This window comes from Oncorhynchus mykiss, unplaced genomic scaffold, assembly GCF_013265735.2.
Source record: "Oncorhynchus mykiss isolate Arlee unplaced genomic scaffold, USDA_OmykA_1.1 un_scaffold_215, whole genome shotgun sequence".
NCBI classification, from domain to species: Eukaryota; Metazoa; Chordata; class Actinopteri; order Salmoniformes; family Salmonidae; genus Oncorhynchus; species Oncorhynchus mykiss.
The window spans coordinates 348,369-376,128 of NW_023493685.1; the positions used below are offsets into that span (position 1 = coordinate 348,369).

A 27,760-nucleotide genomic window follows, 5' to 3' on the forward strand; every position below is an offset into this window, starting at 1 on the left:
GAACGTTTCATCTATCATGAGGTTCAAAGGCGGAAAGGTTGTTATTCGTTTTTGGTCCTTTTCCTGAGTCAGCATGCACCATAAAAATACATTGCCTTTTTCATTTTAAAAGTTAATACACCGTGTTAAATTGTGATGGTATTATTTTCTGTGGGCTGTAGATTGATTCAAATGTATGCTTGTTACACACCCAGGTCTGGAAGGATGAAGAGAGGTGTATAACAAGTACAGTAGAATAAAGAACCAGTAGTTGACAATAGCTTACACCATTGAATGCTGCTAAACGTCTCATGGGGCATGTTGTCCATTGCTGGAGAAGGGAAGGGTAGAGATTGTTGGGTGTGTCAGCAATCTTTGAAGGAGAGGGGAAACCGTGCATGGGAGATCACCAGAGCTGACTTGAGCGCACAGCAAGGCAGTGGGATCATTACTCAATGAAAATTGAAGTATTGAGCCATGCAGAATGATAAATGCTTGTTTAAAAAGGTTAAAGACCCGTTTTCTGTCTTGTGTAATGATGCGTGACAACGGTATGAGGATAACCTTGATAAGTTCGACGACAATGCTCCAATTTTGGGGTGTTATGATTATGAAACTGCTACAGTTTTCAGCATTCAGGAAATAGGTTTATAGAGAACAGTTAGGCTACTCAACGTAAGGAAAAGTAGTATGCTGACAACATTTTGCTCCTTGCTCACCGAACAGGACAGCGACTCATGGGATGTAGTGTGGGCTGTAGAACAAGGCTCAACTTTGGAAAGGCGCTGTCCAAAGTATCCGTGTGTTTTACCATGGTCGTGATTTTCACCTATTTCTTCTACTGTTTTACCGGATTATGTGACTCCGCGCCGAGACAGATGTTCGACCATCACACTGTAAACAGAGACTATGATATATCGGACCTTACGTACGATAACCTGCGACCGTCAGCTCGACTCTATCCTCACCAGCCGGGCGCACCGACTCCTTGGAACAGGACAGACACTTCAACGGGCGCCGCACTCCACCGTGCAGACGAACAGGTCGCCAAGCTACAGTGGGTTGAAGGCGGACTGCTCCCACAAGAGATACCGGAGAGCACCAAGGAAAATCTAGCTGCTAACGGCATCCCGGTGTCCAACACATTTGAGAGTAAGAAGTTCCCACAAGCCATCATAATCGGTGTGAAGAAAGGCGGAACGCGCGCTCTGCTGGAGTTCCTACGGATTCATCCGGACGTGAGAGCTGTCGGGGCAGAACCTCACTTTTTCGACAGGTTCTACGAGAAAGGACTTGAGTGGTACAGGTAAGGCACATATTCTGCTACTTTACAATGTCCATGGAGTGTTTATCAGCGCCAGTAAAAACCATTCTAGCCTACTCTGATATTGCGATATCTTGAATCGAATCTGTGAATTGGGGGCCGGGGCTGCTTTTCATACATATCAAATCTGTTGCAATACAAACATCTAACATATCATTTAGTAGCATTTGTACTGTTCACAACAGTTTCAGTTGAAGCTGCATGTTGAGCCTTGGAGAAAGATGACACCTCAGCCCCTTTAGGATGATGAATGGAGATAGGATGACAGGTAGATGAGGAGCAGTGTTCTCCCCTGGGGAAGCTATTCACCTGTGAAGAACTCTGCTGAAGGTCTTGTCAATAACATACATAGATATTTGCACATTGACAGTCAGATATCAAGTACTGTGTGTGTGTGTGTGTGTCTGTGTGTGAGCGTGTGTATGTGTCAATACAACCCTGCCTGACTTGATGTAGATGAAGAGGTTATAAGTCCCTGGGGTGTTGTTAATCATCATGACAGTGTTTTAAACACAATTTCTTCAGTTCAACATGACATCCCATATTAACATACAATCCATGTCTATTCTATTGGAATGGAATGGTGCACTCCCATTAAAAGCCCATGTCCTCTTGAATGATCATAGGCTTTCACCTGACTTTTTCCTCCTTACTTGCTCTGACCTTGCTGATTTATTGAGGAATAATGTACTTACTATGACTGAGGTTGTCCCACCTAGCTACGGTATTGTAAGTTTAACTGTAAGTCGCTATGGATAAGAGCATCTGCTAAATGACTCAAATGTTAAATGTTAACTTAAATGTTACAGTCTCATCTTTGTAGGTAAAGAGGGTGGAATCAATAAGCAGGCCTACCTCATCGTCTATACTTCATATACAGCAGGAATTGGTCTCAATGGAAGATATACATTTCTTTGCAGTAGTTTGATTTTGTATTTGGCCAAGAGTGAATACAGCCACAGTGTGATACTGGCTGAAACATATAACGTTTTGACATATATAGTCAAATCTCCAACCAGGCACTGTAGCTACTTTGGAGGTGATAGGATCTGCTGGTAATAGATGACGCAGCTGACCATAGCTGTAATTGGGGTGTAATTATGGCCCTAGCAACCCTATTGCAGGGATATGGATGTTGATGGCCCTTTACCTGCCTTACTGCAGGCCTATGGAGCTAGAGAAGGCTGGAGGTTCTGATTACCTTCAGATGTCTGGACTGGAGGATCCTGCTGGAGAATGTCATAGCTGAGGAGAGAGACTGTTTGACAGCGCCTAGAAGCGCTGATCTAGGACCAGGTTCCCTCTGTCCATGTAATGTTATTCATTATGATCTAAAAGCTAAACTGATCATAGATCAGCACTCCTACTCTGAGACATTTTATGAATAGGGTTTTGATGTTTTCATCCTCCCCAGTGTCAGGAGTTTGTCCAGAAGTTTTCTTTTAAAAACCATATGACCTGATTAGAAAAATGATCTGGTCCCATCATAACCCATATAAATATTTTGTTTACAGCTGATTTATTACTACAACTAGGGCCTGAAGTTGGCTAGGCTAGCCTACTACCAGATCAGGAAAAACTCTGGGCCCCAGGAAAACTATTTCAGGCTGTTACGGCAATTTCAGGTAAAAACTCAATAAAACAAGTTTCAAATATTAGGAAAATGTCTACACATTTCAGCTGTTTCAAAAACATTGCTCTGCTATTACCATTTAAATCAAATTCATTTTTATCTGTCACATGCGTGGAATCCAACAGTGAAATGCTTACTGTAAGAATTATACTGTAGGAGTGTTGGCTCAACAAGACAATTCTGTTCACACTGCCCTGCTTCAAGGGGGACAACTTTTGGGAGCGTGTCATGTGCTCGAAATATAGCAAGTACGCAGTGTTGTAAAAGTACTTCAGTAAAAATGCTTTAAAGTACTACGACTACATTTTTTTTATATATCTGTACTTTACTTTACTATTTATATTTTTGACAACTTTTACTTTTACTTCACTACATTCCTAAAGAAAATATGTACTTTTTACTTCATGTTTCATATTTCCCCTGACATCCAAATATACTCATTACATTTTGAATGGTTAGCAGGACAGAAAAATGGTTAAATTCACACACTTATCAAGAGAACATCCCTGGTCATCCCTACTGCCTCCGATCTGTCAGATTCACTAAACACACATGCTTCATTAGTAAATGATGTCTGAGTGTTGGAGTTTGCCCCTGACTGAAAAACAAGACAATTGTAACATTTGATAACAGATCGTTTGAGTTTGAAAAAGAAAGTGAGAGACAGCAGAGAGAGTGAGCGTGAAATTCTCATCTGTACTTTAATATTTTAATTATTTTTTCCAAATCTTTTTAGCAGCATTTAAACTTAAAACATACGAACACATGGAAACACTTCTGCCACTGATCATTTTAGCATGCTGCTGGTACCCCCCCCCCCCCTCTCTCTCTCTCCCTCCCTCCCTGCATTCCCCCCTCCCTCCATCCCTCCTGCCCTCTCTCTCTCTCTGTTCATTAAGAGTGGCAGATGAAGGAGATGAAGTGTTTATGTATAATATCTGTGACAGCACTGGTTTCCAGGAGGCAGGGCAGGGTAGTGTGGTACTATGTGTGTTTTAATTGCCGGGGCTGTAGCAGGCACAACACCATCACAATCACATGCAGATGTGGCCACGGAAACTAGAAACAGTATTCAGTCACATAAGTGATGTCATGAGCAACACATTGTTTGAACAGACAGTTTATGAAATTATACAAACGCTAGTGCTCAGCTACAGTACGTATGTTACCAGAACCATTCTGTAGTGCTCAGCTACAGTACGTATGTTACCAGAACCATTCTGTAGTGCTCAGCTACAGTACGTATGTTACCAGAACCATTCTGTAGTGCTCAGCTACAGTACGTATGTTACCAGAACCATTCTGTAGTGCTCAGCTACGATATGTATGTTACCAGAACCATTCTGTAGTGCTCAGCTACGGTATGTATGTTACCAGAACCATTCTGTAGTGCTCAGCTACGGTATGTATGTTACCAGAACCATTCTGTAGTGCTCAGCTACGGTATGTATGTTACCAGAACCATTCTGTAGTGCTCAGCTACAGTACGTATGTTACCAGAACCATTCTGTAGTGCTCAGCTACGGTATGTATGTTACCAGAACCATTCTGTAGTGCTCAGCTACGGTATGTATGTTACCAGAACCATTCTGTAGTGCTCAGCTACAGTACGTATGTTACCAGAACCATTCTGTAGTGCTCAGCTACGGTATGTATGTTACCAGAACCATTCTGTAGTGCTCAGCTACAGTACGTATGTTACCAGAACCATTCTGTAGTGCTCAGCTACAGTATGTATGTTACCAGAACCATTCTGTAGTGCTCAGCTACAGTACGTATGTTACCAGAACCATTCTGTAGTGCTCAGCTACGGTATGTATGTTACCAGAACCATTCTGTAGTGCTCAGCTACGGTACGTATGTTACCAGAACCATTCTGTAGTGCTCAGCTACGGTATGTATGTTACCAGAACCATTCTGTAGTGCTCAGCTACGGTACCTATGTTACCAGAACCAATCTGGGATGCTCAGCTACAGTACGTATGTTACCAGAACCATTCTGTAGTGCTCAGCTACGGTACGTATGTTACCAGAACCATTCTGTGATGCTCAGCTACAGTACGTATGTTACCAGAACCATTCTGTAGTGCTCAGCTACGGTACGTATGTTACCAGAACCATTCTGTAATGCTCAGCTACGGTATGTATGTTACCAGGACCATTCTGTAGTGCTCAGCTACGGTACGTATGTTACCAGAACCATTCTGTAGTGCTCAGCTACGGTACATATGTTACCAGAACCATTCTGTAGTGCTCAGCTACAGTACGTATGTTACCAGAACCATTCTGTAATGCTCAGCTACGGTACGTATGTTACCAGAACCATTCTGTAGTGCTCAGCTACGGTACATATGTTACCAGAACCATTCTGTGATGCTCAGCTACGGTACGTATGTTACCAGAACCATTCTGTGATGCTCAGCTACGGTAAGTATGTTACCAGAACCATTCTCTAATGCTCAGCTACAGTACGTATGTTACCAGAACCATTCTGTAATGCTCAGCTACGGTACGTATTTTACCAGAACCATTCTGTAGTGTTCAGCTACAGTACGTATGTTACCAGAACCATTCTGTAATGCTCAGCTACGGTACGTATGTTACCAGAACCATTCTGTAATGCTCAGCTACAGTACGTATGTTACCAGAACCATTCTGTAATGCTCAGCTACATCAGTTATGTGGGATGTAATAAGATCATAATCATTGCTTGCTATTCAGTGTTTTGTCAGAAGATGCTGCTGAATAGACTAACGGGGCAACACTTTGGGGCCAGTGAAAGGAAGATGGAAGGGTGAAAACAAGGTGATAGGACAAGCAGGGAAGGAACATAAGAATGGATTAAACAAGAGTTATTCCTTTCTTCTTCACGGTGCATTGTTTTCCTATTGCAGAACAGTTATTGTTATCATATACAGTACAACGGCAGATATAGAGAAACAAAAAGCCTGGACCAAGATCTGTCTGTGCTGTCCTGCCAACTCCCAGCGACCATAGGAGTTGGCAAGACAGTACAAACAGATCTGCGACCAGGCTATGAAATGATTGTCACTGAATCTTGAAGAGTGTGAAAGACAGTGAATCTGTTTGCATTCACATTAGATCACAGAGAGAGGACAGTGACAGTTTGGTGGTGGGAACCCATCCATTTAGAACAATTGTAACCCTCTCACCTGGGTGTCACTGACTGGGGGTCCCCGTGAGGGTAACACACCTGACCCCTCTGTGCCCGCCGTGCTCAGTTAGCAGAAACTCAACACACTGTCACGTCTGGGTGCACACACACACACACACACACACACACACACACACACACACACACACACACACACACACACACACACACACACACACACACACACACACACACACTGTGACAGCCTCCTCTTGAGCCCTTTGCTTTGCCATGTCAGTGTGTGTGAATTTCTGTCTTCCTCTCAGAGTGTGTGTGAACTTCTGTCTTCCTCTCAGAATACATGAGAGCTGCATACCGTCAACAGAGCTTTAGCTACCCGCCAAATGGCCTGTGAATCTCGCTTATTGTATTGGAATATAATAAACTAAAAGTATAGCTTTGAAATGCTTTAAAACGAGAACAATATTACAGTTTTTTACAATCACTTTGGCACTAATTTCGGAACCTTGATGTCATTTTTCAAAACTCTAGACACAAAACTCACAACCAATGATCAAAATGCACATTTTTCAAAGCTCTAACACTTTTTCCAATTGCTTGGATACAATACACATAAAGCTAAGATAATTTGTTCATTGAACTAAAATCACCTGCCTGTTCAAAATGACACAACTTAGCATCAAAGTATTACCATTTCAAAATGCAATTCACACATCTGAAATGACTGTCTATTCATTTCATTACAATGATCTAACTATCAATTGATACAACTGCTCAAAATGATAAGTAACTGTTGCATTACTCTTAATGCATAGTTGTATGGAAACTGACTAACAATATTCCATGTTTAGATCATGAATGTTTCAGGATAACGAGATCCATTGACACCAATTACCGTGGAACATGAACCAATTGGACTACATTATCTATGGATGTAATATTTCATCATCATTCTTTATCAGACAATGTTTCTATGGTCTCATGTACCACTTTTCCAGACCATGTTTTCAGATTTGACATCACTGTTCATTCACTGGCCACTTTATTATGTACACATATCTAGTAGTGGGTAGGACCCCTTTTGCCTCCACAACAACCTGAATTATTCACGGTGTTTTACGTTAAGAGATGCCCTTCTGCACACCACTGTTTTAAACGACTGTTATTTGAGCATTTGTGGCCTTTCTGTTAGCTTGAATGAGTCTGGACATTCTCCTCTGATCTCTCTCATTAACAAGGTGTTTTTGCCCACAGAACTGTTGCTCACTGAATGTGTTTTGTTTATCGCACCATTCTCTGTAAACTCTAGAGGCTGTAGTGCATAAAAATCCCAGGAAGGCAGCTGTTTCTGAGATGCTAGAATCACCATGTGTGGCATCAACAATCATACCATGGTCAAAGTTGCTTAGATTACGCATCTTGCCCATTCTAATGTTAGGTCGAACAACAACTTAAGCTCTCTACTCTACATATTGAGTTGCAGGCAGCCACATGATTTGCTGTTCAAATGTAACCTTCGTTGATGGGCTAAATCAGGTATGTAGAGTTGATGGCATGGCCTATGTCATTGTGTGGGATAATGTCAGGTTCCACCATGCTCAAATGGTGCAAGCATGGTTTCAGGCCCATCCACAATTTACCACCCTGTAAGTACAGGGAAAGGAGTAGTTACCACCCCATACTCTCCTTTCCTAAAACCCGATTGAGGAATTTTTCTCCACATGGAGGTGGAAGGTATATGATAGGCACCATCACGAACAAACCACCCTTCTCCAGGCCATGGATGACGCATGCAATGACATCACGGCAGACCAGTGTCAGAACTGGATTCACCATGCAATGACATCACGGCAGACCAGTGTCAGGCCTGGATTCACCATGCAATGACATCACGGCAGATCAGTGTCAGACCTGGATTCACCATGCAATGACATCACGGCAGACCAGTGTCAGACCTGGATTCACCATGCAATGACATCACGGCAGACCAGTGTCAGACCTGGATTCACCATGCAATGACATCACGGCAGACCAGTGTCAGACCTGGATTCACCATGCAATGACATCACGGCAGACCAGTGTCAGGCCTGGATTCACCCTGCAATGACATCACGGCAGACCAGTGTCAGGCCTGGATTCACCATGCAATGACATCACAGCAGACCAGTGTCAGGCCTGGATTCACCATGCAATGACATCACGGCAGACCAGTGTCAGGCCTGGATTCACCCTGCAATGACATCACGGCAGACCAGTGTCAGGCCTGGATTCACCATGCAATGACATCACGGCAGACCAGTGTCAGGCCTGGATTCACCATGCAATGACATCACGGCAGACCAGTGTCAGGCCTGGATTCACCATGCAATGACATCACGGCAGACCAGTGTCAGGCCTGGATTCACCATGCAATGACATCACGGCAGACCAGTGTCAGGCCTGGATTCACCATGCAATGACATCACGGCAGAACAGTGTCAGGCCCGGATTCACCATGCAATGACATCACGGCAGACCAGTGTCAGGCCTGGATTCACCATGCAATGACATCACGGCAGACCAGTGTCAGGCCCGGATTCACCATGCAATGACATCACGGCAGACCAGTGTCAGGCCTGGATTCACCATGCAATGACATCACGGCAGACCAGTGTCAGGCCTGGATTCACCATGCAATGACATCACGGCAGACCAGTGTCAGGCCTGGATTCACCATGCAATGACATCACGGCAGACCAGTGTCAGGCCCGGATTCACCATGCAATGACATCACAGCAGACCAGTGTCAGGCCTGGATTCACCATGCAATGACATCACGGCAGACCAGTGTCAGGCCCGGATTCACCATGCAATGACATCACGGCAGACCAGTGTCAGCCCCGGATTCACCATGCAATGACATCACGCATCATGAAACATGTATCACATATTTTGTACTACAATATTTGATGATTGTACAAACAACTACACAGTGAAACTATCGGTATCTTGTGTGAGGATGATCTAAATGAATGTTCCTATGGTATTTCATGATAAATGAGTTATTTGAAACAATGATTCTGCAAGTGCAAGGTTTCTTTAAAGATATGAATGCACAATGTTCTGAACATTGGACAGCCTGTGTTACAAGTGATGACCGTTTTGAGTTTTGTGTCTAGAGTTTTGAAAAATGACTGAAATCTGAAATTAGTGCCAAAGGGATTGTAAAAGACTGTATAAATGTTTTATCTACAACTGTAACTTATCTACATTGTGTGACCCTTTGCCTCATGCAGATTTGGGACCAAGTGCGTTGTCATTGACAGAGAGACACATGATTATGGACAGAGAGACAGTTGGGGGAGCTGACAACAGTGCAGTGTGATAATATGACTGGAGCCATGTGTCCTGGACAGTGAAATATGATGACTGCATCTGATTCTAATAGAGTGGGAGAGGGACTGCTCGTGCACTGTCATAAAAAACCTTATCATTTATGACTGTCAACCACAGGGACATACAGGGGCAATATGCATACTGGAGAGACTTAATACACACACACACACAATCCCATCCCATGCATTGTCTTCCAAAAATCATTGTCTGCTATAAGACAAAACGGCTCAGACCTCTTTTAAGTGTTTTCCACTGACTTCTCTCTGTGACTCTTGCCAGCTATTTTCCTCAGCTTTCCGGAGCTTTTGTGTGTGTGTGTGTGTGTGTGTGTGTGTGTGTGTGTGTGTGTGTGTGTGTGTGTGTGTGTGTGTGTGTGTGTGTGTGTGTGTGTGTGTGTGTGTGTGTGTGTGTGTGTGTGTGTGTGTGCGTGCGTGCGTGCGAACGGTACATCCATGCGTGCTTCTATGCTTGTGAGTGTGTGATTGCTTGTGTGTCTGTGTAGTTTGCATGTGTGCCTACAGACATTACTAAACTAGAAAAAGCCACAGAATGGTCCCATCAGAATCAAAAGGGGGATTTAATGACTTTCTGTGTTGTTTCATGGGTTTAAATAGACTTAGGTCCAATGTTTTTCATATGGGCCACACCACACACGAGAGCCACACCAGACACAGTTGAAACAGGAAAACCGGCAAACCTCAACTTTCCGTGGCACAATGGCATGGATTGTTATGCTTATGTCCCCGCGACATGGGCACAATGAAGTACATGAGTTGTCACTGTTTTTATAGATCGGCCTCCTGTTGTTGAAGACTTTATAATGAACTAATTTGTTTTTCTGCTTTCTTATGAATGTTTTGGATCTTTATTGTATATAAATGACAAAATGCCTCGTTGGCTCATTCTGGGGGGAAAACATTTGTCATTTAGATGGCATGTAAACACCTCTACGGGAAAAGCAGGGAGGGACTGGGAGAAAACAGACTTCTTGGAAAGGCTGATGGTAGAAAATACTCCTATTCACTTTTCAATTTGATTAATGGATTGATGACTAACAAATATTACAAACCACTAAATCATTGTCTATACCAGTGTGACACCGCCTTAAAGACTTGATTTAAGACAGATGGATCAAGAGAGATCATGGAATTCTATCCTATTGAGTTATACTGTATCAATAAACCAAATCCTATGAAACATGCTTTTCTACTTTTGTGCTTTCTCCTGCTACCCCTCCCCTCCCCTCCCCTCCCCTCCCCTCCCTTCCCCAACACATACACACACACACACACACCTCCTAACTTCTCAAATCCCAGCAAGAATGTCACACATATTCCTCCAAAAGAGGACCCTCTTGTGAATAGGACCATTGAATATGAAGTGAAATTTCATACAGTGTAAATTAGTGCCATGTTTCAAAGCCTGCAAGCTGGCCTCAAGATGTGTGACGTCGTTGACAAAGTCCATCCGTAAGTCAGTGCCTTCTGACATGTTTCACCCAGACAGTAGATTATATGAGAGTAGCTTCTTCATGTATGCCTCTGAGCCAGAGAGGAGATTTATTTGGGTTGGGATCAAACCCAGTCAGACATCACATCAGAAGAGCTACAGTCCAGTCGGACATCTGGACCATAAAAGTGTCAAAAGACCAATAATTGGACAAAAGATCAGAATTGGGCTGCCTGTGTAAACTCAGCCATAGTATCTTAATAACTTCGTATGGCTGGGGGCAGTATTGAGTAGCTTGGGTTAATAAGGTGCCCAGAGGTGCCCAGAGTAAACTGCCTGCTACTCAGTCCCAGAAGCTAAGATATGCATATTATTTGGATAGAAAACACTCTGAAGTTTCTAAAAACTGTTTGAATGATGTCTGTGAGTATAACAGAACTCAAATGGCAGGCAAAAACCTGAGAATAAATCCAACCAGGAAGTGGTAAATCTGAGGTTTGTAGGTTTTCAACTCATTGCCTATCAAAGATACAGTGGGATATTGGTCAAATTGCACTTCCTAAGGCTTCCACTAGATGTCAACAGTCTTTAGAACCTTGTTTGATGCTTCTACTGTGAAGTGGGGGCGAATGAGAGGGGAATGAGTCAGAGGTCTACCAAAGAGCCAAGAGCTGGCCAAGCTCGTTCACGTGAGAGTGAGCTCTGTTCCATTGAATTTCTGAAGACTAAGGAATTCTCCAATTGGAACATTATTGAAGATTTATGTTAAAAACATCCTAAAGATTGATTCTATGCATCGTTTGATATACTTCTACAGACTGTAATGGAACTTTTTGACTTTTCGTCTGCTCCTAGTGATCGCACGTCATGAATTTGGATTTGTGAACTGAACGCGCTAACAAAAGGAGGTATTTGGACATAAATTATGGACAATATCGAACAAAACAAACATTTATTGTGGAACTGGGATTCCTGGGAGTGCATTCTGATGAAGATCATCAAAGGTAAGTGAATATTTATAATGCTATTTCTGATTTCTGTTGACTCCAACATGGCGGATATCTGTTTGGGTTGTTTTGGTCTCGTACTCAGATTATAGAATGGTGTGCTTTTTCCGTAAAGTTTTTTTGAAATCGGACACAGTGTTTACATTAAGGAGAAGTGTATCTATAATTCCGTGCATAATAGTTGTATCTTTTATCAATGTTTATTATGAGTATTTCTGTAAATTGATGTGGCTCTCTGCAAAATCACCGGATGTTTTGGAACTACTGAACGTAACGCGCCAATGGAAACAGAGATTTTTTTATATAAATATGAACTTTATCAAACAAAACATACATGTATTGTGTAACATGAAGTCCTATGAGTGTCATCTGATGAAGATCCTCAAAGGTTAGTGATTAATTTATCTCTATTTCTGCTTTTTGTGACTCATGTCTTTGGCTGGAAAAATGGCTGTGTTTTTCTGTGACTTGGCTCTGACCTAACACAATCGTTTGGTTTGCTTTCGCTGTAAAGCCCTTTTGAAATTGGACACTGTGATGAGATTAACAAGAAGTGTATCTTTAAAATGGTGTACAATACTTGTATGTTTGAGGAATTTTAATTATGGGATTTCTGTTGTTTTGAATTTTGGCGTCCTGCACTTTCACTGGCTGTTGTCATATCGATCCCGTTAGTGGGATCTCAGCCCAAAGAGGTTTTAACTAGACAAAATGGATCTCCACTTATTTTACATATTGCTTTCATACAGAAAGATATTCTAAAAACATACAGTAGGCAAGTTGTTGAATGTGCATGTCCTCTTATCATGATTTGTACTGTGTATGAATACAATACAATTTCAGGAAAACTCCAATACGCAAGTGATGTCATCAATATTTGGACAGCTTGTCAATTGGCTGACCTTTACCCCTGACACCGAAGGCCTCAGCCAATCGGATTGCAATTAAATTATAGTATAAATCCTTTCAGGGCAATGGCATAAGCGCACGGGGAAATGTCAATACTACTGGAAATCCCACAGGCTCACAAAGTGCCATCAATTAAGTAATGTAGTAATCAAATCAAATCAAATTGTATTGGTCACATACACATATTTAGCAGATGTTATTGCGGATGTAGCGAAATGCTTGTGTTCCTAGCTCCAACAGTGAAGTAGTATCTAACAATTCACAACAATATGGACGTGATGATTACAACAGGTGGGTTTTCACTGTCCTTGTTGGTTATTGTTGTTATCAGTGATATGCTCATTGGTGTTATCAACCACATGTTAAAATATCTATTGCAATGACCATTATGGAAGCCAAACACAGTTTAAATGGGCTGTTTAGCACACTGCTACACCATCTCTACACATGAAAAAGGTACTGTAGGCCACTCACTGCATCAATCCATGAGGCTTGATCATAGCATTAGTACCGAATAAGAAATTCTGTGTGTAAAACTAATAATGACTCAGTAATCCATGTTTTCTGGGAATGCTATAAAATCCGGAAGTTGGGAGCAGAGGTAAAAAGTTGTCTGTTATAAGTATTACAATGTCAACTTACTTTTAACCCGTCTGTCTGCATATCTCAAGACATATGGCATATGGGCTAAAAACTTGGGAATCAATCAATCCGCCATCATTAACACAATGTAAAAATGTAATGATTTATTATTTAAATATTGAAAGTGCGTGGGCTCCGGAGAGAAACAAATGGTGCAGTTTGAGGCCATTTGGCGGAAAGTGATGCGGGTGCTGGAGATGGGGGTGTGTGCTAGTGGGTCTGGGCAGATGTCATGTAGTTGATGTTTGTATTATGTTGTCGATTGTATGTGTATGTTTTGTATTGTTTATAAAATATGAAAACATTTTAATTAAATACAAATTCCAAATCAATTAAGGGTTTTTTATTCTTTAAATCTTACACAACAATGATTTAACTCTGCTAAACTTATAAAAACATACTATTACTGTATTTTAAGGTAGAACACAAAATCTCACAGCATCACTCTCAGTCCAGACAATGTATAAAACGGACTATAAAAGTAACCCATTATTACAGTACAGTACGCAAGCCTGATTTTCCATTAGAGTAAAGGGGATTTTCCCCACACCTCATTCCCTCACTGTCCTGCCCTTGGGCCATTAATGATAAGTAGAGGTTGAATGCCGTGTTGAGTTGTCTAACAGACCAGGAGTGGCTGTGGCGTTCAGTTGCAAACAGAACAGGAAGTGGCTGTAGCGTTCAGTTGCATAGTGTTTTAATAGTGTTGGGCCTGGGTGGGTTGGAGGTAAGGTGGAGGTGGGGGTGGGGTGGCACCATTGGGATATGGTAGGCTACTAGGCCCTATACTCACACCCCATATGGTGGGAATTATAATCATTTGAGATGCATTGTGGTCCATTTTAAGCGATCCCAGAAAGTACTGAGGAGACATCAGAACGCTTTGCCGTTTTAGCTGCACTCCCAGCAGTAAAAAGAAGTCAGTCAGTCAGTCAGGAGTAGGAAGGAGAAGCGTGTTTGTGAGGAGAAATAATAGCTCGCTTCGACAGGCCAAAATGAAATGTTTCAGATGCCTTGGGTTGTCATGCATGGCTTCTCTGCCATCCCCACAAAGAATAATGTTAGGTTAAAAACGCTGAAAAACGTTTAATGGAAATAAGCTGAAATTACCCTGAGGGCTCACGGGCCAATGGCTTTGTCACACGTAATCAAACTGTTTCAAGTTCTCAATCATACGAGAGCTGGATGCAGTAACGTACAAATCTTGTAAGTGTATGTTTGTAAAGATAACTTTCATATGTATGTACAGTTGAATATAGAATGGCAGCAGCATGTCATGGACTTGACCGTTGGCGTCCTACAAAAACAGAGGCCAAACCTGGGTGCAAATGCTATTTTTTTGCTATTTTTTTTTTATACTTTTTTATTTATTTGTGTCTCATTAACCTTGCCTGTTACAATTGAACCAATAGAAAGGTCCCAAAAGTCCAAGCCCCGCCCGCCTGGCAATCGTGGGCAGTCTAAAACAAACGCTTAAAGTATTTGAAAGATTTCAAATAGTATTTGAGCCCAGGTCTGACAGCGGCTACATGGTTTTTGACTGCTTGGTCTATGTACTTTAATGTGTGTAAATGTTGAAGCCATTAGCCCTTCCCCAGAAAACTCTGGCGACGCATCGTTGACCTCAGACCCTGTGATGATACTTCATTATGATTGGGCTCTTCTATTCTAGTCACTAATTAGTAATGGGCTCCACTGCACTTCATCTCTAAAAGAGAAGCCTACGCATGTGCACGACACTCACGCACACATTTCTTTTTTTTTACAGATTCGGCAAGTCCATCTCCTCTCCATCACACCTATGATAATGGTATCCTACTCTTGGTTAAGGAGGCTGTTCCAAGAGCTTGGGACTATACGGTTCAATATGCATTTTTGTCAAAATGTAGTTATTGACATAGCCTTGTTCTGTTCAATGTTCTCTACCTATATAATGCTCTAAATACCCCCAATTAATGTTGTAATTACCTTCAGAATCATATTTTTTAAAATATAACCTTTTAGTCCCAAGCTCTGGTGTAGATACTTCCCCCTACTCTACTATATATTATGTATAACCATTATTTTCCCCTTCCTGTCTGAGTATGAATGGGTGGATGTGGGCAGTGGAGCCTGATGGGAGGCACACTGTGAATCCACAGGCATCCACCTCCCGTGAGACACTAACTACGTCTCTGAGACACATCAGATCCTGGTGTCCTGGCCTTTCTGGTGCTTCATAGTGTTTATGTGTGTGTGTGTGTGTGTGTGTGTGTGTGTGTGTGTGTGTGTGTGTGTGTGTGTGTGTGTGTGTGTGTGTGTGTGTGTGTGTGTGTGTGTGTGTGTGTGTGTGTGTGTGTGTGTGTGTGTGTGTGTGTGTGTGTGTGTGGAGGGAGGGAGGGAGGGAGGCTGGGAGGGAGGGAGGGAGGGGGTGGAGAAGTGGTGTGGATGTGAGGCTGTGTCTGGGGTGTGTGGGTAGTGTTACTGTATCTTTGAGACTGTCTCTGACTCCATAGTGTTTGATAGAGTGTCATGGGGGGCGAGGGGGCAGGGGGAGTCAAGGCACCAGTGGTGAGGATGTGTGTGTGCATGTGTGCATGTTGCTGTGATTCAGATTACTCAGACATTGCACCCCCAGCATCATATAATGTAATGGGGGAGGGGGAAAGGGGGGGGGTGCAGTGATGTGGATGTGTGTGTGGTATGGGGATATCAAACATTGGCACCCCTGGTCTCTGGCTCCACAGCATTTGATAGAGTCATTTGATAGAGTGGTTGGAGGGAGAGGGACAGAGAGGGTAGAGTGATATGGTACGGATGTGTGGGTGGGTTCATGGTTAATTCTCAGTCGTGCAATCATGGGGGCACCCCCAACTCTGGCTCCATCGCTACAGCTCTGTGGGTTCTGGTCTTTACTGAGACTGGTCCAGAATGTTGTTTATTGCTTGGCTAGTGTTGGTGTTCAACTTCAGCAGCCCTGCCAATCCTTAGGCCATGGTGTGTTGCACCATGTGTTGCCCCAACACTGTAGGTGTCTGGTGGCCATGACTAGCGCTGTCACGGTGACCATATTACCGCCACACCGGCAGTCATGAGTCATGACAAATTTCACACACATATTATTTGGTATATGACAAAATTCAATCAAGAATAGTGTGATGGGTGACAATATTAGCCTATCACTTGATATATTGAATGATATATTATCACCAGCTTAAAGCAAACAGCACATGCTTTTTTGTGCGACTTTTTCAAATCATAGTCGCACACCTCATGTAGCCTAGCCCATAGGCCTATATGTTTTAATAAGGTCAGTATCACACCTCATGTAGCCCAGCCCATAGGCCTATATGTTTTAATAAGGTCAGTATCACACCTCATGTAGCCCAGCCCATAGGCCTATATGTTTTAATAAGGTCAGTATCACACCTCATGTAGCCCAGCCCATAGGCCTATATGTTTTAATAAGGTCAGTATCACACCTCATGTAGCCCAGCCCATAGGCCTATATGTTTTAATAAGGTCAGTATCACACCTCATGTAGCCCAGCCCATAGGCCTATATGTTTTAATAAGGTCAGTATCACACCTCATGTAGCCTAGCCCATAGGCCTATATGTTTTAATAAGGTCAGTATCACACCTCATGTAGCCCAGCCCATAGGCCTATATGTTTTGATAAGGTCAGTATCATACCTCATGTAGCCTAGCCCATAGGTCTATATGTTTTAATAAGGTCAGTATCACACCTCATGTAGCCCAGCCCATAGGCCTATATGTTTTGATAAGGTCAGTATCACACCTCATGTAGCCTAGCCCATAGGCCTATATGTTTTAATAAGGTCAGTATCACACCTCATGTAGCCCAGCCCATAGGCCTATATGTTTTGTTAAAGTTTTTATCACAGCTAAAGTGGCCAAATAACGTCTTAAAATTATGCACATTCATCCACTTCACAACGGGTGTAGAGTTTGAACTGAGTTTCAAGTTTGGGGAAGATAATTTTCACCATAAAAACACACCTTTATAATAAAAGCATTACATGCATAATCACATTTGCGGTTTTCCTGCGAACTGAACATGCGCTTTTCCCCTACTGCCTTGTGCACATTGCTGCTCTTATAATGTGAGGAAATAGCCTAATAGTTTATCAACATTTTAAGCTAAACGTTTTTTTTTTATGGTAGAGGTTCTATTAATTTGTTATCAATCACATCTGACAACAGTCCCAGACTATGTTTGGAATATTTATTTCTGGCACAGAGTACAATAGGTCAACTTTTGTACTATGGGGGACAGTAGATTGACATAGGAGGTGCTTTTGCTCTTCGTTACTCATCTTGTTGGCTGATGAAAAGAACATGTGGACAGTTCTTCCAATATCTTCAATATGCACCTCAGAATTTAATAAGGACCCATGCAGTTCCGTCCCCGATGTGTCGGTCTTGACTTGTAGCCTGTGAGAAAGACCCGACCACCTTACTTACTGTGAGAGGTGCTTCTGCACGCAGCAGGGAGAAGGGAATTATAATGATTATATTCAGCACAACGGCCACTGGCCACAAAAGGCATGGATTTTTTAGGGGGCATTACGGCCACACAAAGTGGATGCAGCCGGGAAATTCGAGGCATTATCAAGTGCTTGTCAGATTGTGAATGAGAGACTGATGAAGTGTTTACAGCCTTGATGAAGTGTGTACAGCAGAGCTCATACATTTCATGCAACTTTTTTCAAATCTTCATTAGAGTCTTGTCTGCCAAATGAACTAGTGTAGCCCAGAGCCATATGGCATAACTAGATCAGGGCCTAACATAAAGACAACTTAGAGTATTCCCTTCTGTTCTTCTGAACTAGACTACAGTTTCTTCACATCATGTTTCTTTAGGCCTGTCTAAAATATTTAATGGATTTATTGTGATGGTGTAGGCTATATTACATGAATTTATTAGACTTTTTAAAATGTAGATCTTCCAAAGGTCTGCATCAGGCTATGTGTGGAAGCCAGAAAATGCTCAAAGTGTTTATGTTAATGAATGGTAATTTACCGTGAGACCAGCAGTCATTTGCATGACAATCACCAGCTGACAAAATGTTATGACCGCCACAGCCCGAGCCATGACACCCTACTGGCACCACAGCCAGGCCAACACTATGACGGGTCAGCTCAGCTGTCCCTTAAGAAGCTGTCACAAAGACCTGACATCAGAGACAGTTCGCCAGCATGTCGGCCTGCCATGATCCTTGGAAGTGTCATAGTGTTGGCCCGGCCATGGCGCCAGTAGGGTGTCATGGCTAGGCCTAGTTAAATAAAGGTTAAATGTATATATATATTTTTTTCATTGTCACACGTACACACGTCAAAGGCTCGGTGGCTCTCTTCTTGTACAGTGTGTCTTGTTTCCTTGTTGTAGTGTTTCATCTGTACATCCAATCACATCATCAGAGACCAGTTATCAAATCAAATCAAATCAAATTGTATTTGTCACATACACATGGTTAGCAGATGTTAATGCGAGTGTAGCGAAATGCTTGTGCTAGTTCCGACAATGCAGTAATAACCAACAAGTAATCTAACTAACAATTCCAAAACTACTGTCTTATACACACAAGTGTAAGGGGATAAAGAATATGTACATAAAGATATATGAATGAGTGATGGTACAGAGCGGCATAGGCAAGATACAGTAGATGGTATCGAGTACAGTATATACATATGAGATGAGTATGTAAACAAAGTGGCATAGTTAAAGTGGCTAGTGATACATGTATTACATAAAGATGCAGTAGATGATATAGAGTACAGAATATACGTATGCATATGAGATGAATAATGTAGGGTATGTAAACATTATATTAGGTAGCATTGTTTAAAGTGGCTAGTGATATATTTTACATCATTTCCCATCAATTCCCATTATTAAAGTGGCTGGAGTTGAGTCAGTGTGTTGGCAGCAGCCACTCAATGTTAGTGGTGGCTGTTTATCAGTCTGATGGCCTTGAGATAGAAGCTGTTTTTCAGTCTCTCGGTCCCAGCTTTGATGCACCTGTACTGACCTCGCCTTCTGGATGATAGCGGGGTGAACAGGCAGTGGCTCGGGTGGTTGTTGTCCTTGATGATCTTTATGGCCTTCCTGTAACATCGGGTGGTGTAGGTGTCCTGGAGGGCAGGTAGTTTGCCCCCGGTGATGCGTTGTGCAGACCTCACTACCCTCTGGAGAGCCTTACGGTTGTGGGCGGAGCAGTTGCCGTACCAGGCGGTGATACAGCTCGACAGGATGCTCTCGATTGTGCATCTGTAGAAGTTTGTGAGTGCTTTTGGTGACAAGCCGAATTTCTTCAGCCTCCTGAGGTTGAAGAGGCGCTGCTGCGCCTTCTTCACAATGCTGTCTGTGTGGGTGGACCAATTCAGTTTGTCTGTGATGTGTATGCCGAGAAACTTAAAACTTGCTACCCTCTCCACTACTGTTCCATCGATGTGGATAGGGGGGTGTTCCCTCTGCTGTTTCCTGAAGTCCACAATCATCTCCTTAGTTTTGTTGACGTTGAGTGTGAGGTTATTTTCCTGACACCACACTCCGAGGGCCCTCACCTCCTCCCTGTAGGCCGTCTCGTCGTTGTTGGTAATCAAGCCTACTACTGTTGTGTCGTCCGCAAACTTGATGATTGAGTTGGAGGCGTGCGTGGCCACGCAGTCGTGGGTGAACAGGGAGTACAGGAGAGGGCTCAGAACGCACCCTTGTGGGGCCCCAGTGTTGAGGATCAGCGGGGTGGAGATGTTGTTACCTACCCTCACCACCTGGGGGCGGCCCGTCAGGAAGTCCAGTACCCAGTTGCACAGGGCGGGGGGTCTCGAGCTTGATGACGAGCTTGGAGGGTACTATGGTGTTAAATGCCGAGCTGTAGTCGATGAACAGCATTCTCACATAGGTATTCCTCTTGTCCAGATGGCTTAGGGCAGTGTGCAGTGTGGTTGAGATTGCATCGTCTGTGGACCTATTTGGGCGGTAAGCAAATTGGAGTGGGTCTAGGGTGTCAGGTAGGGTGGAGGTGATATGGTCCTTGACTAGTCTCTCAAAGCACTTCATGATGACGGAAGTGAGTGCTACGGGGCGGTAGTCGTTTAGCTCAGTTACCTTAGCTTTCTTGGGAACAGGAACAATGGTGGCCCTCTTGAAGCATGTGGGAACAGCAGACTGGGATAGGGATTGATTGAATATGTCCGTAAACACACCAGCCAGCCGTCTGGGCCTGCAGCCTTGCGAGGGTTAACACGTTTAAATGTTTTTCTCACCTCGGCTGCAGTGAAGGAGAGGCCGCATGTTTTCGTTGCAGGCCGTGTCAGTGGCACTGTATTGTCCTCAAAGCGGGCAAAAAAGTTATTTAGTCTGCCTGGGATCAAGACATCCTGGTCCGTGACAGGGCTGGTTTTCTTTTTGTAATCCGTGATTGACTGTAGACCCTGCCACATACCTCTTGTGTCTGAGCCGTTGAATTGAGATTCTACTTTGTCTCTATACTGACGCTTAGCTTGTTTGATTGCCTTGCGGAGGGAATAGCTACACTGTTTGTATTCGGTCATGTTTCCGGTCACCTTGCCCTGATCAAAAGCAGTGGTTCGTGCTTTCAGTTTCACGCGAATGCTGCCATCAATCCACGGTTTCTGGTTTGGGAATGTTTTAATCGTTGCTATGGGAACGACATCTTCAACGCACACGTTCTAATGAACTCGCACACCGAATCAGCGTATTCGTCAATGTTGTTGTCTGACGCAATACAAAACATATCCCAGTTAGTGTTTTCTCTTTGGGGAAATGGAAGCCTACAAATGCTCTTTTGACATGTTTACATTCTGTAGGTGAAATGCAGTTAAACTGGAAGAATGTTTGGATAGTATCTATACAGAGTAGAGTCAAAACATCCACTGTGCATTTAGAATGTCAATGTCATTTACATAACATCACATAACAGTCATTAAACCTAAAATGTTCCAGGTTTAAGCCTGATATTGTGCCATGTCATTCAAGGAGAATACAGTACACAACATGCTATCAAGCTATCCAGAGAGGCAGGAAGCACTGCATGGTGGGAAAGGTTTCCACAGTCAGCCAGACAGCCCTGCCCTGCCTGTCCCCTAGGCCGTCTGTCTGTCTCTGTCCGACACCCTCTGTGCACAGCAGGGCTGCTGGGAGTTGTTGTTTTCTTCAGCTTGCTGTTTGCTCTTTTATGAGGCTGATTTTCAGTCTAATTGGATCTCACAGGCAGAGTTCTGAGTCCGTATTCAAAAAGCGTCTCAGAGAAGGAATGCAGATCGAGGATAAGTTTTTGCTTTCAGATCTTAATGAATACGATTTTATGGGCAGGGGGGGGGGATCTGATCCTAGATCAGCACTCCTACTCTGAGATTCTGTGAATATGGGCCCTGAACACTTAGAGACTACTTCCAACAAGCTCTGTGCTCAATATGCCCAGTGAGCAGATCCTCCAACGTCCATTTCAATCAGCTTCTCTTCTGCCTCTGAGTAAAGTGGAGGCATTATGATTACTTTACACTTCTAAAGCAGAATGGTTTAAGGTTTATACAAATAAATAGTGTTTATTGACTATTGATATTAGAAACATTTTGGTACAGTCATGATTCTTAATTCAGTGAAGTCTTAGCAATTCACGTTTCCATAGACAGAAAACTTCCCATGTTTTTCTTCCAGGAAGGCACAGTATGTTGTGTAGTAGTAGTAGTACCAGTACTTTACAGGGTTATGATCGCGAAGGCAGGAAATGTGTCAGCCACATCCTAGCCGCGGGGGGTTTTACGCTCCGCTCCGGATTGGTTGCTACATATCAGTCGTATAATCAGAAGCATATCACTTCAGGGTAAAATACCCACATCCTCTAACAGCGGGGACCCACTAGCTAATGTGGCTAGCTCAGCAAAGCTCTCCAAGAAAGCCCCAAATAGAGAACTCTACCTCACCCTGTTGCTCCCTTTCCAAGTGCTGTAACAGTCAGACATGGATGTTTTAGCTAGCTCTTGGGGTACAGTTTTAGTTAGCTCCTGGGCTACACTTTTAACTAGCTCTCGGGCTACTCTATGATTTAGCTAGCTCTTAAACTAAACTATGTTATAGTTAGCTGGACGATTGCTGTTCCTTAATTTTAATTTAGAAGAATGTCCTTTGAAGCACATGTCCCAGTATTCTACAGATTCATATTGATTGTGCTTGACACTTAAGGCACACAAAGACATTGATAATAGGGAGAGAGTGGCTCTTATTGATTGTGTAATGATGAGGCAGATTGTGAGGGGGGATAGATAGGGACCTGGGGAAGGTGGCGAGAAGGGGCAATTACGGCAATTATGGCCAATTACAGCAATGACAAACATCACTTACGAGGGGAGACACCCAAGGCCAGACAGGAGACAGACAGAAGAGCCACCCAACCAACATCATCACCTCCATATCTGTTGTCACTGTCCTGCCGTATCTGTTGTCATCGCAGATATACAGAGACAGACACATCGATCTGGCAGAGCAGGACTGGGGACAGACAGACAGGACAGGTGATTAACATTTTGGGATGTTAATCATAAATGGGACGTGTTTATTTGCTACATGTAAACAGAAAAGACATTAGCTGAGTATAATGCTGCAGTGTTTGCTCCGTTCCAGACATTATTATGAGCCGTCCTCCCCTCAGCAGCCTCCACTGGTGTTACAGTACCACTGCTCTAGTCTGTCCACCTGCAATTACAGGAGACCTAGTCTACAATACCCCTGTACTTTGACTACAGATGACTCTTTCAACTATTGTAAACCAGTGCTTAGCTCAGGGCTAATAGGGGGTCATGTTGTTGCTCCACTCTGTTGTCTGTATGATTTGAGCCTTTAGAGATTGTTGAAGCTCTCTAGAATGTCAACAGGGCTGAAGGTATTGATCCACCTAGTAAATCAACTACGTTAAAGTCAAAATATGTTATAGAGAGAATATTGAGAGGAGTTAAATCACTGTTAGTCCTCAAAAGCCAACCAAGATGATGCCCATGCTATCAATTACTTAAATATAATAGCATTTTGAAAAGTCTTTTAAATAAAATATTAAATGTACAGAGGTCACTGAGGTCATCTGTGTTTATCATGACTATAATCTGTTTGAGATGACTTATTAGTTTGATTCGCTTCCCTCCTTTCTTGGTTTGGTTTTCAATCCAACTATAGTTAAGCTAAACCATTCTGTTTTAGTGCCATGTCATGTCTGGCAGCAGACACAAGGCCTAATGAACAGTTTGATTTACCCAGAAACATCTCTGAACTGTCGTCAAAGTCTCTGAACCATCGTCAAAGTCAGTCAGCAACCACTGCCAGAGTCCTGCTGGGGAATAACTGGCAAAATTAAACTAGGATCCCACATTGTTTGGACGAACTCTTTGAACTTCATTTGATGGGCGCTTCATTTGTTGTCAATCATAGAAGCAATTGAAAGGACTCCTGTCATTCTCCATTATTGTTTTGGCGAATCTTCAAGACTTTTCATAAAAAACAAACTGACTTTTTCAAGTGCTGGCTGTCCATAGAGTATGTGTTGAAGTTGTTTATTTTCAGTAAAGCCACAATATGGTCTCCGTAAGAATAACAGACTATTCAGAAGTAGGATCTTAATTTGGTCACCTTGTTGCAGGATAACATTGCAGTAAATGTAAAACTTGGAGTGTATTTAAGGTTTAAAAAGGCTTCTGAAGCTTCTGATAAACTCAGACTTGATTTTCCCTTACGAAAAATGGATGAACCCCAGCAAAAATGTCCATTAGTTATATTCCACGTAATAATTCACATACTGTTGCTCCAGGATTATTTTCCTGCTGTAGCAAACTGACTCAAATTAAGATCCTACATCCGTAGGCTTATGATGTGGATGGATGGATGGAAAAATATTTGCTATAAACTAACATTTCTTCTCATCCTTTGTTAAGTAAAACAATTTGTTCCCTGAATTCATTCTCACCACAAAACAGCGGCCTCAGACGTCAGTAGAGTATTGGACCGTCTCCATACATTACCCACAAATCCCCGAGACCAGACACACAAGGCATTTAACAGAATTTATTCATCTGAATTTAGATGAAGCAGAATTATAGACAATAGAGCTAGGAGTTTTCCCTGGTCAGTACAGTACAGTACAGTAGATAAGATAATTAATAATTAGGTGGGTGCTTACATTTGTAGTATACAAGTTTGTTTTTTGCATATCCCACCCCCGAGACACCCTCAGAGAGTGGAGTCAGAGCCAGAGATCAGCCATTATCAACGGCAACCCTGGAGCAATTAGGGTTAAGTGCCTTGCTCAAGGGAATATCGACAGATTTATACTTTAGCTTGATAGTAAACTTCACTGAACTTGATTTTGGTGTTGTTGTTGAGGCAAACAGCCATGTCAGAACATTCACAGAACAGATAGGAGAACAGATGCTGAGAGAGGTTACAGAGGCTTATTCTTCTGACTGAACTCAATCTAGACTGTTTCTTATGGAACAGTTTCTTATGACACCTCAGTTACATCTTTGCCTACAGGACAGCATTGGGACTCTATGTGTTGTATCTCTTTCCAGTATTCAGTATCTCTCACCAGAGGTTGTCTATGATCTAAGACTAAAAGTAGCTGTGAGAAAGGCGGTGAAACTGAGCTAAGCAGCTTAGCTAGCCTTGTGTTTCATAGTCGTCCTGAATTTGTTTCGTCTGGTATTGCTAGATTCTTCACAGAGCCTGCCTGCGGGGGGAACACATCACTCTGCGGTGCAGGAAAGGGGGAGGACAGGGGACTGGAGAAGGAAGTCTTAAGGAAATTGCTGTTAAGTGGTTCTTGTGGCTTTGGCTCATCAGATCCATATTGGCTCTGCGGCCTCCCAGTTTCCCATGGCTCCTATACCAGGACTGGGATGGGCTGGGGACTGGTTCATAAACATAGACTGTACTCTTTTAATCATTACTGTTTTGGAGAAGGTTTCATTTAGGTATACAGTGCTGGATTTGTGGCAGTTAAGAATGCAATTTTTCATACCTGAGCTTGTAGAGGAAAATAGTATTTTTTGGAAATGAAATAGTTCCACTAAAAAGAAATGGACAAAGTTTTGAACTTGAAGGACGTATATCTGGCTCAGACAAAGATGTGTATCTAAAATGGTATATCTGTAATGTCTTCTCTATTTCTGTAAAAACACACAGATGTAAGAATCATATCCAATGTACAGTATATTATGAATCAGTGTTCCAGCTCTTTATGACACTGCATAGTGTCATGTTGTTGAGTGAAGGACAGTAACTGATTATTCTCCATGTCTGTTGTCAGGAACCTGATGCCTCGGACCCTGGAAGGTCAGATCACCATGGAGAAGACGCCCAGCTACTTTGTGACCAAGGAGGCTCCTCGTCGCCTCTGCACCATGAACTGCCACACCAAGCTCATTGTAGTCGTCCGAGACCCCGTGACCCGGGCAATCTCCGACTATACCCAGACGCTGTCCAAACAACCCGGCCTCCCCTCTTTCCAGAGCCTGGCCCTCAAGAATACTTCTACGGGATTGGTCGACACCTCGTGGAGCGCCGTGCGCATCGGCCTGTACGCCAAGCACCTGGAAAACTGGCTCCAGCACTTCCCCTTATCTCACTTCCTGTTCGTCAGCGGCGAGCGGCTGGTGTCCGACCCGGCGGGGGAGATGGGCCGGGTGCAGGACTTCCTGGGTCTGAAGAGGGTGGTGAGCGACAAGCACTTTTACTTCAACCAGACTAAGGGATTCCCCTGTCTGAAGAAGCCAGAGGGAAGCAGCAGGCCCCGGTGTCTGGGGAAGTCCAAAGGAAGGCCTCATCCACAGATCTCACCAGAGGTACTGCAGAGGCTCAGGGACTTCTACAGGCCATTCAACCTCAGGTTCTACCGGATGACTGGACGAGACTTTGGATGGGACTGAGCCGTCCACCAATGTTACATGGAAATCAAGCCAAAGGGTGAAAATGATTACTTTAAAACATGTGGAGAGGACACTGCTTTCATCAAGACAGGAAACACAAGACTGACGTTACATTTGTCAATGAGGGAACAGGGGTTCTAGGTTACCACTTTGACTTGTGACATGGTATGCATTATACACAATGTTGGCATTTTTTGGTATTTTATGGAACAATGATATAAAGCTGTCGTTTATAGTTTCAGTTACAGTATGTGTATGTTGCTACATGTAAGAATAATGTAAGAACTCATTGTTTTGCCAGTGTAAAGTACATGAACCAGGAGATCATGATACATGTCACACAGTAAGTAGACCAAAGGACGTTGATGACTTGATACCTCTGTGTGAGGAGACTCATGTTACAATGGATTATACAAAGGATTATACCCAACCTGTTTCTGACCAGCGTGTGTGTGTGTGTGTGTGTGTGTGTGTGTGTGTGTGTGTGTGTGTGTTTAAGATACCGTAAGGAAAGTGTATTTATTGCAATAAGTGTATGTAGCTTTAATTATTCTTGTGACCACCCAACTAAGCAACAAAACATTTCTTTATCAGGGTTGACAATCCTTTTCTTTTGACTTTTGTTTTCAATGGTACTGTAGATCTAAAAACCAAATGTGTAACTATCTATCATTATCTGTCAAGTCAATCTAATACCAGACCCTGTTTACAGCATTTCCATTGGGACAGTATTACATTGGGACAGTATTACATTGGATGATGAACCTCTATTACAAAGACTTTGTACACAGAATGCTTTTTCTTCTCCTTGGGTAAAGAGTTAATTATGATGTGATACTTATTTCACCTTTTAACTCAAAGTTATTTAAGCCTCATTTAAAATGATGCTCTTACTTGCAAACCTTTGATGCATCCAACAAAGATACCTCACTTAGGGTACAGAAACACCATTTTGCAACCAAAACAGATTTGTATGTATAGTTTACCCTTCAATGATGAAACGCAATTATCATTATCTTGACATTACCAGTTCACTTAACTCTACCAGGTCATTTGTAAATGTCATGCTTAAAGATTATGTTTGTCAAAGTTTATTTCCTTTCAATTATGTATAGGAAACTGTTTTGTATTACTCTGTAAAAATGTTCTATTAAACCATACTGAAGTTTACAACACTATTGTACATACTGAAATGAGAATATGTTGAGATGTTTAGTAAAGCTTCATTTGAAATGAACATAATGTTAGTTTTTTACTGAAACACACAGTGGTGCGGTTATGCTCTTGTGACCTGTCAGTGTTCTACTAGCTACAACAGGTCTCATTGAGACCCACCATCAGCAGACCCTTGGAGGTCTGTAGACCCAAC

At 42.7% G+C, this 27,760-nt stretch overlaps 1 protein-coding gene across 1 annotated transcript; it reads left to right on the top strand.

Annotated features, from left to right (window-relative positions):
* The first annotated feature begins 285 nt into the window (after positions 1–285).
* LOC110487557 (heparan sulfate glucosamine 3-O-sulfotransferase 6-like) lies at positions 286–27,691 on the top strand. Its single transcript, XM_036972988.1, has 2 exons — positions 286–1,285; positions 25,773–27,691. Exons 1-2 carry the CDS (start codon positions 717–719, stop codon positions 26,389–26,391), a joined length of 1,188 nt encoding a protein of 395 aa, XP_036828883.1. The 5' UTR covers positions 286–716; the 3' UTR covers positions 26,392–27,691.
* Positions 27,692–27,760: the final 69 nt, after the last annotated feature.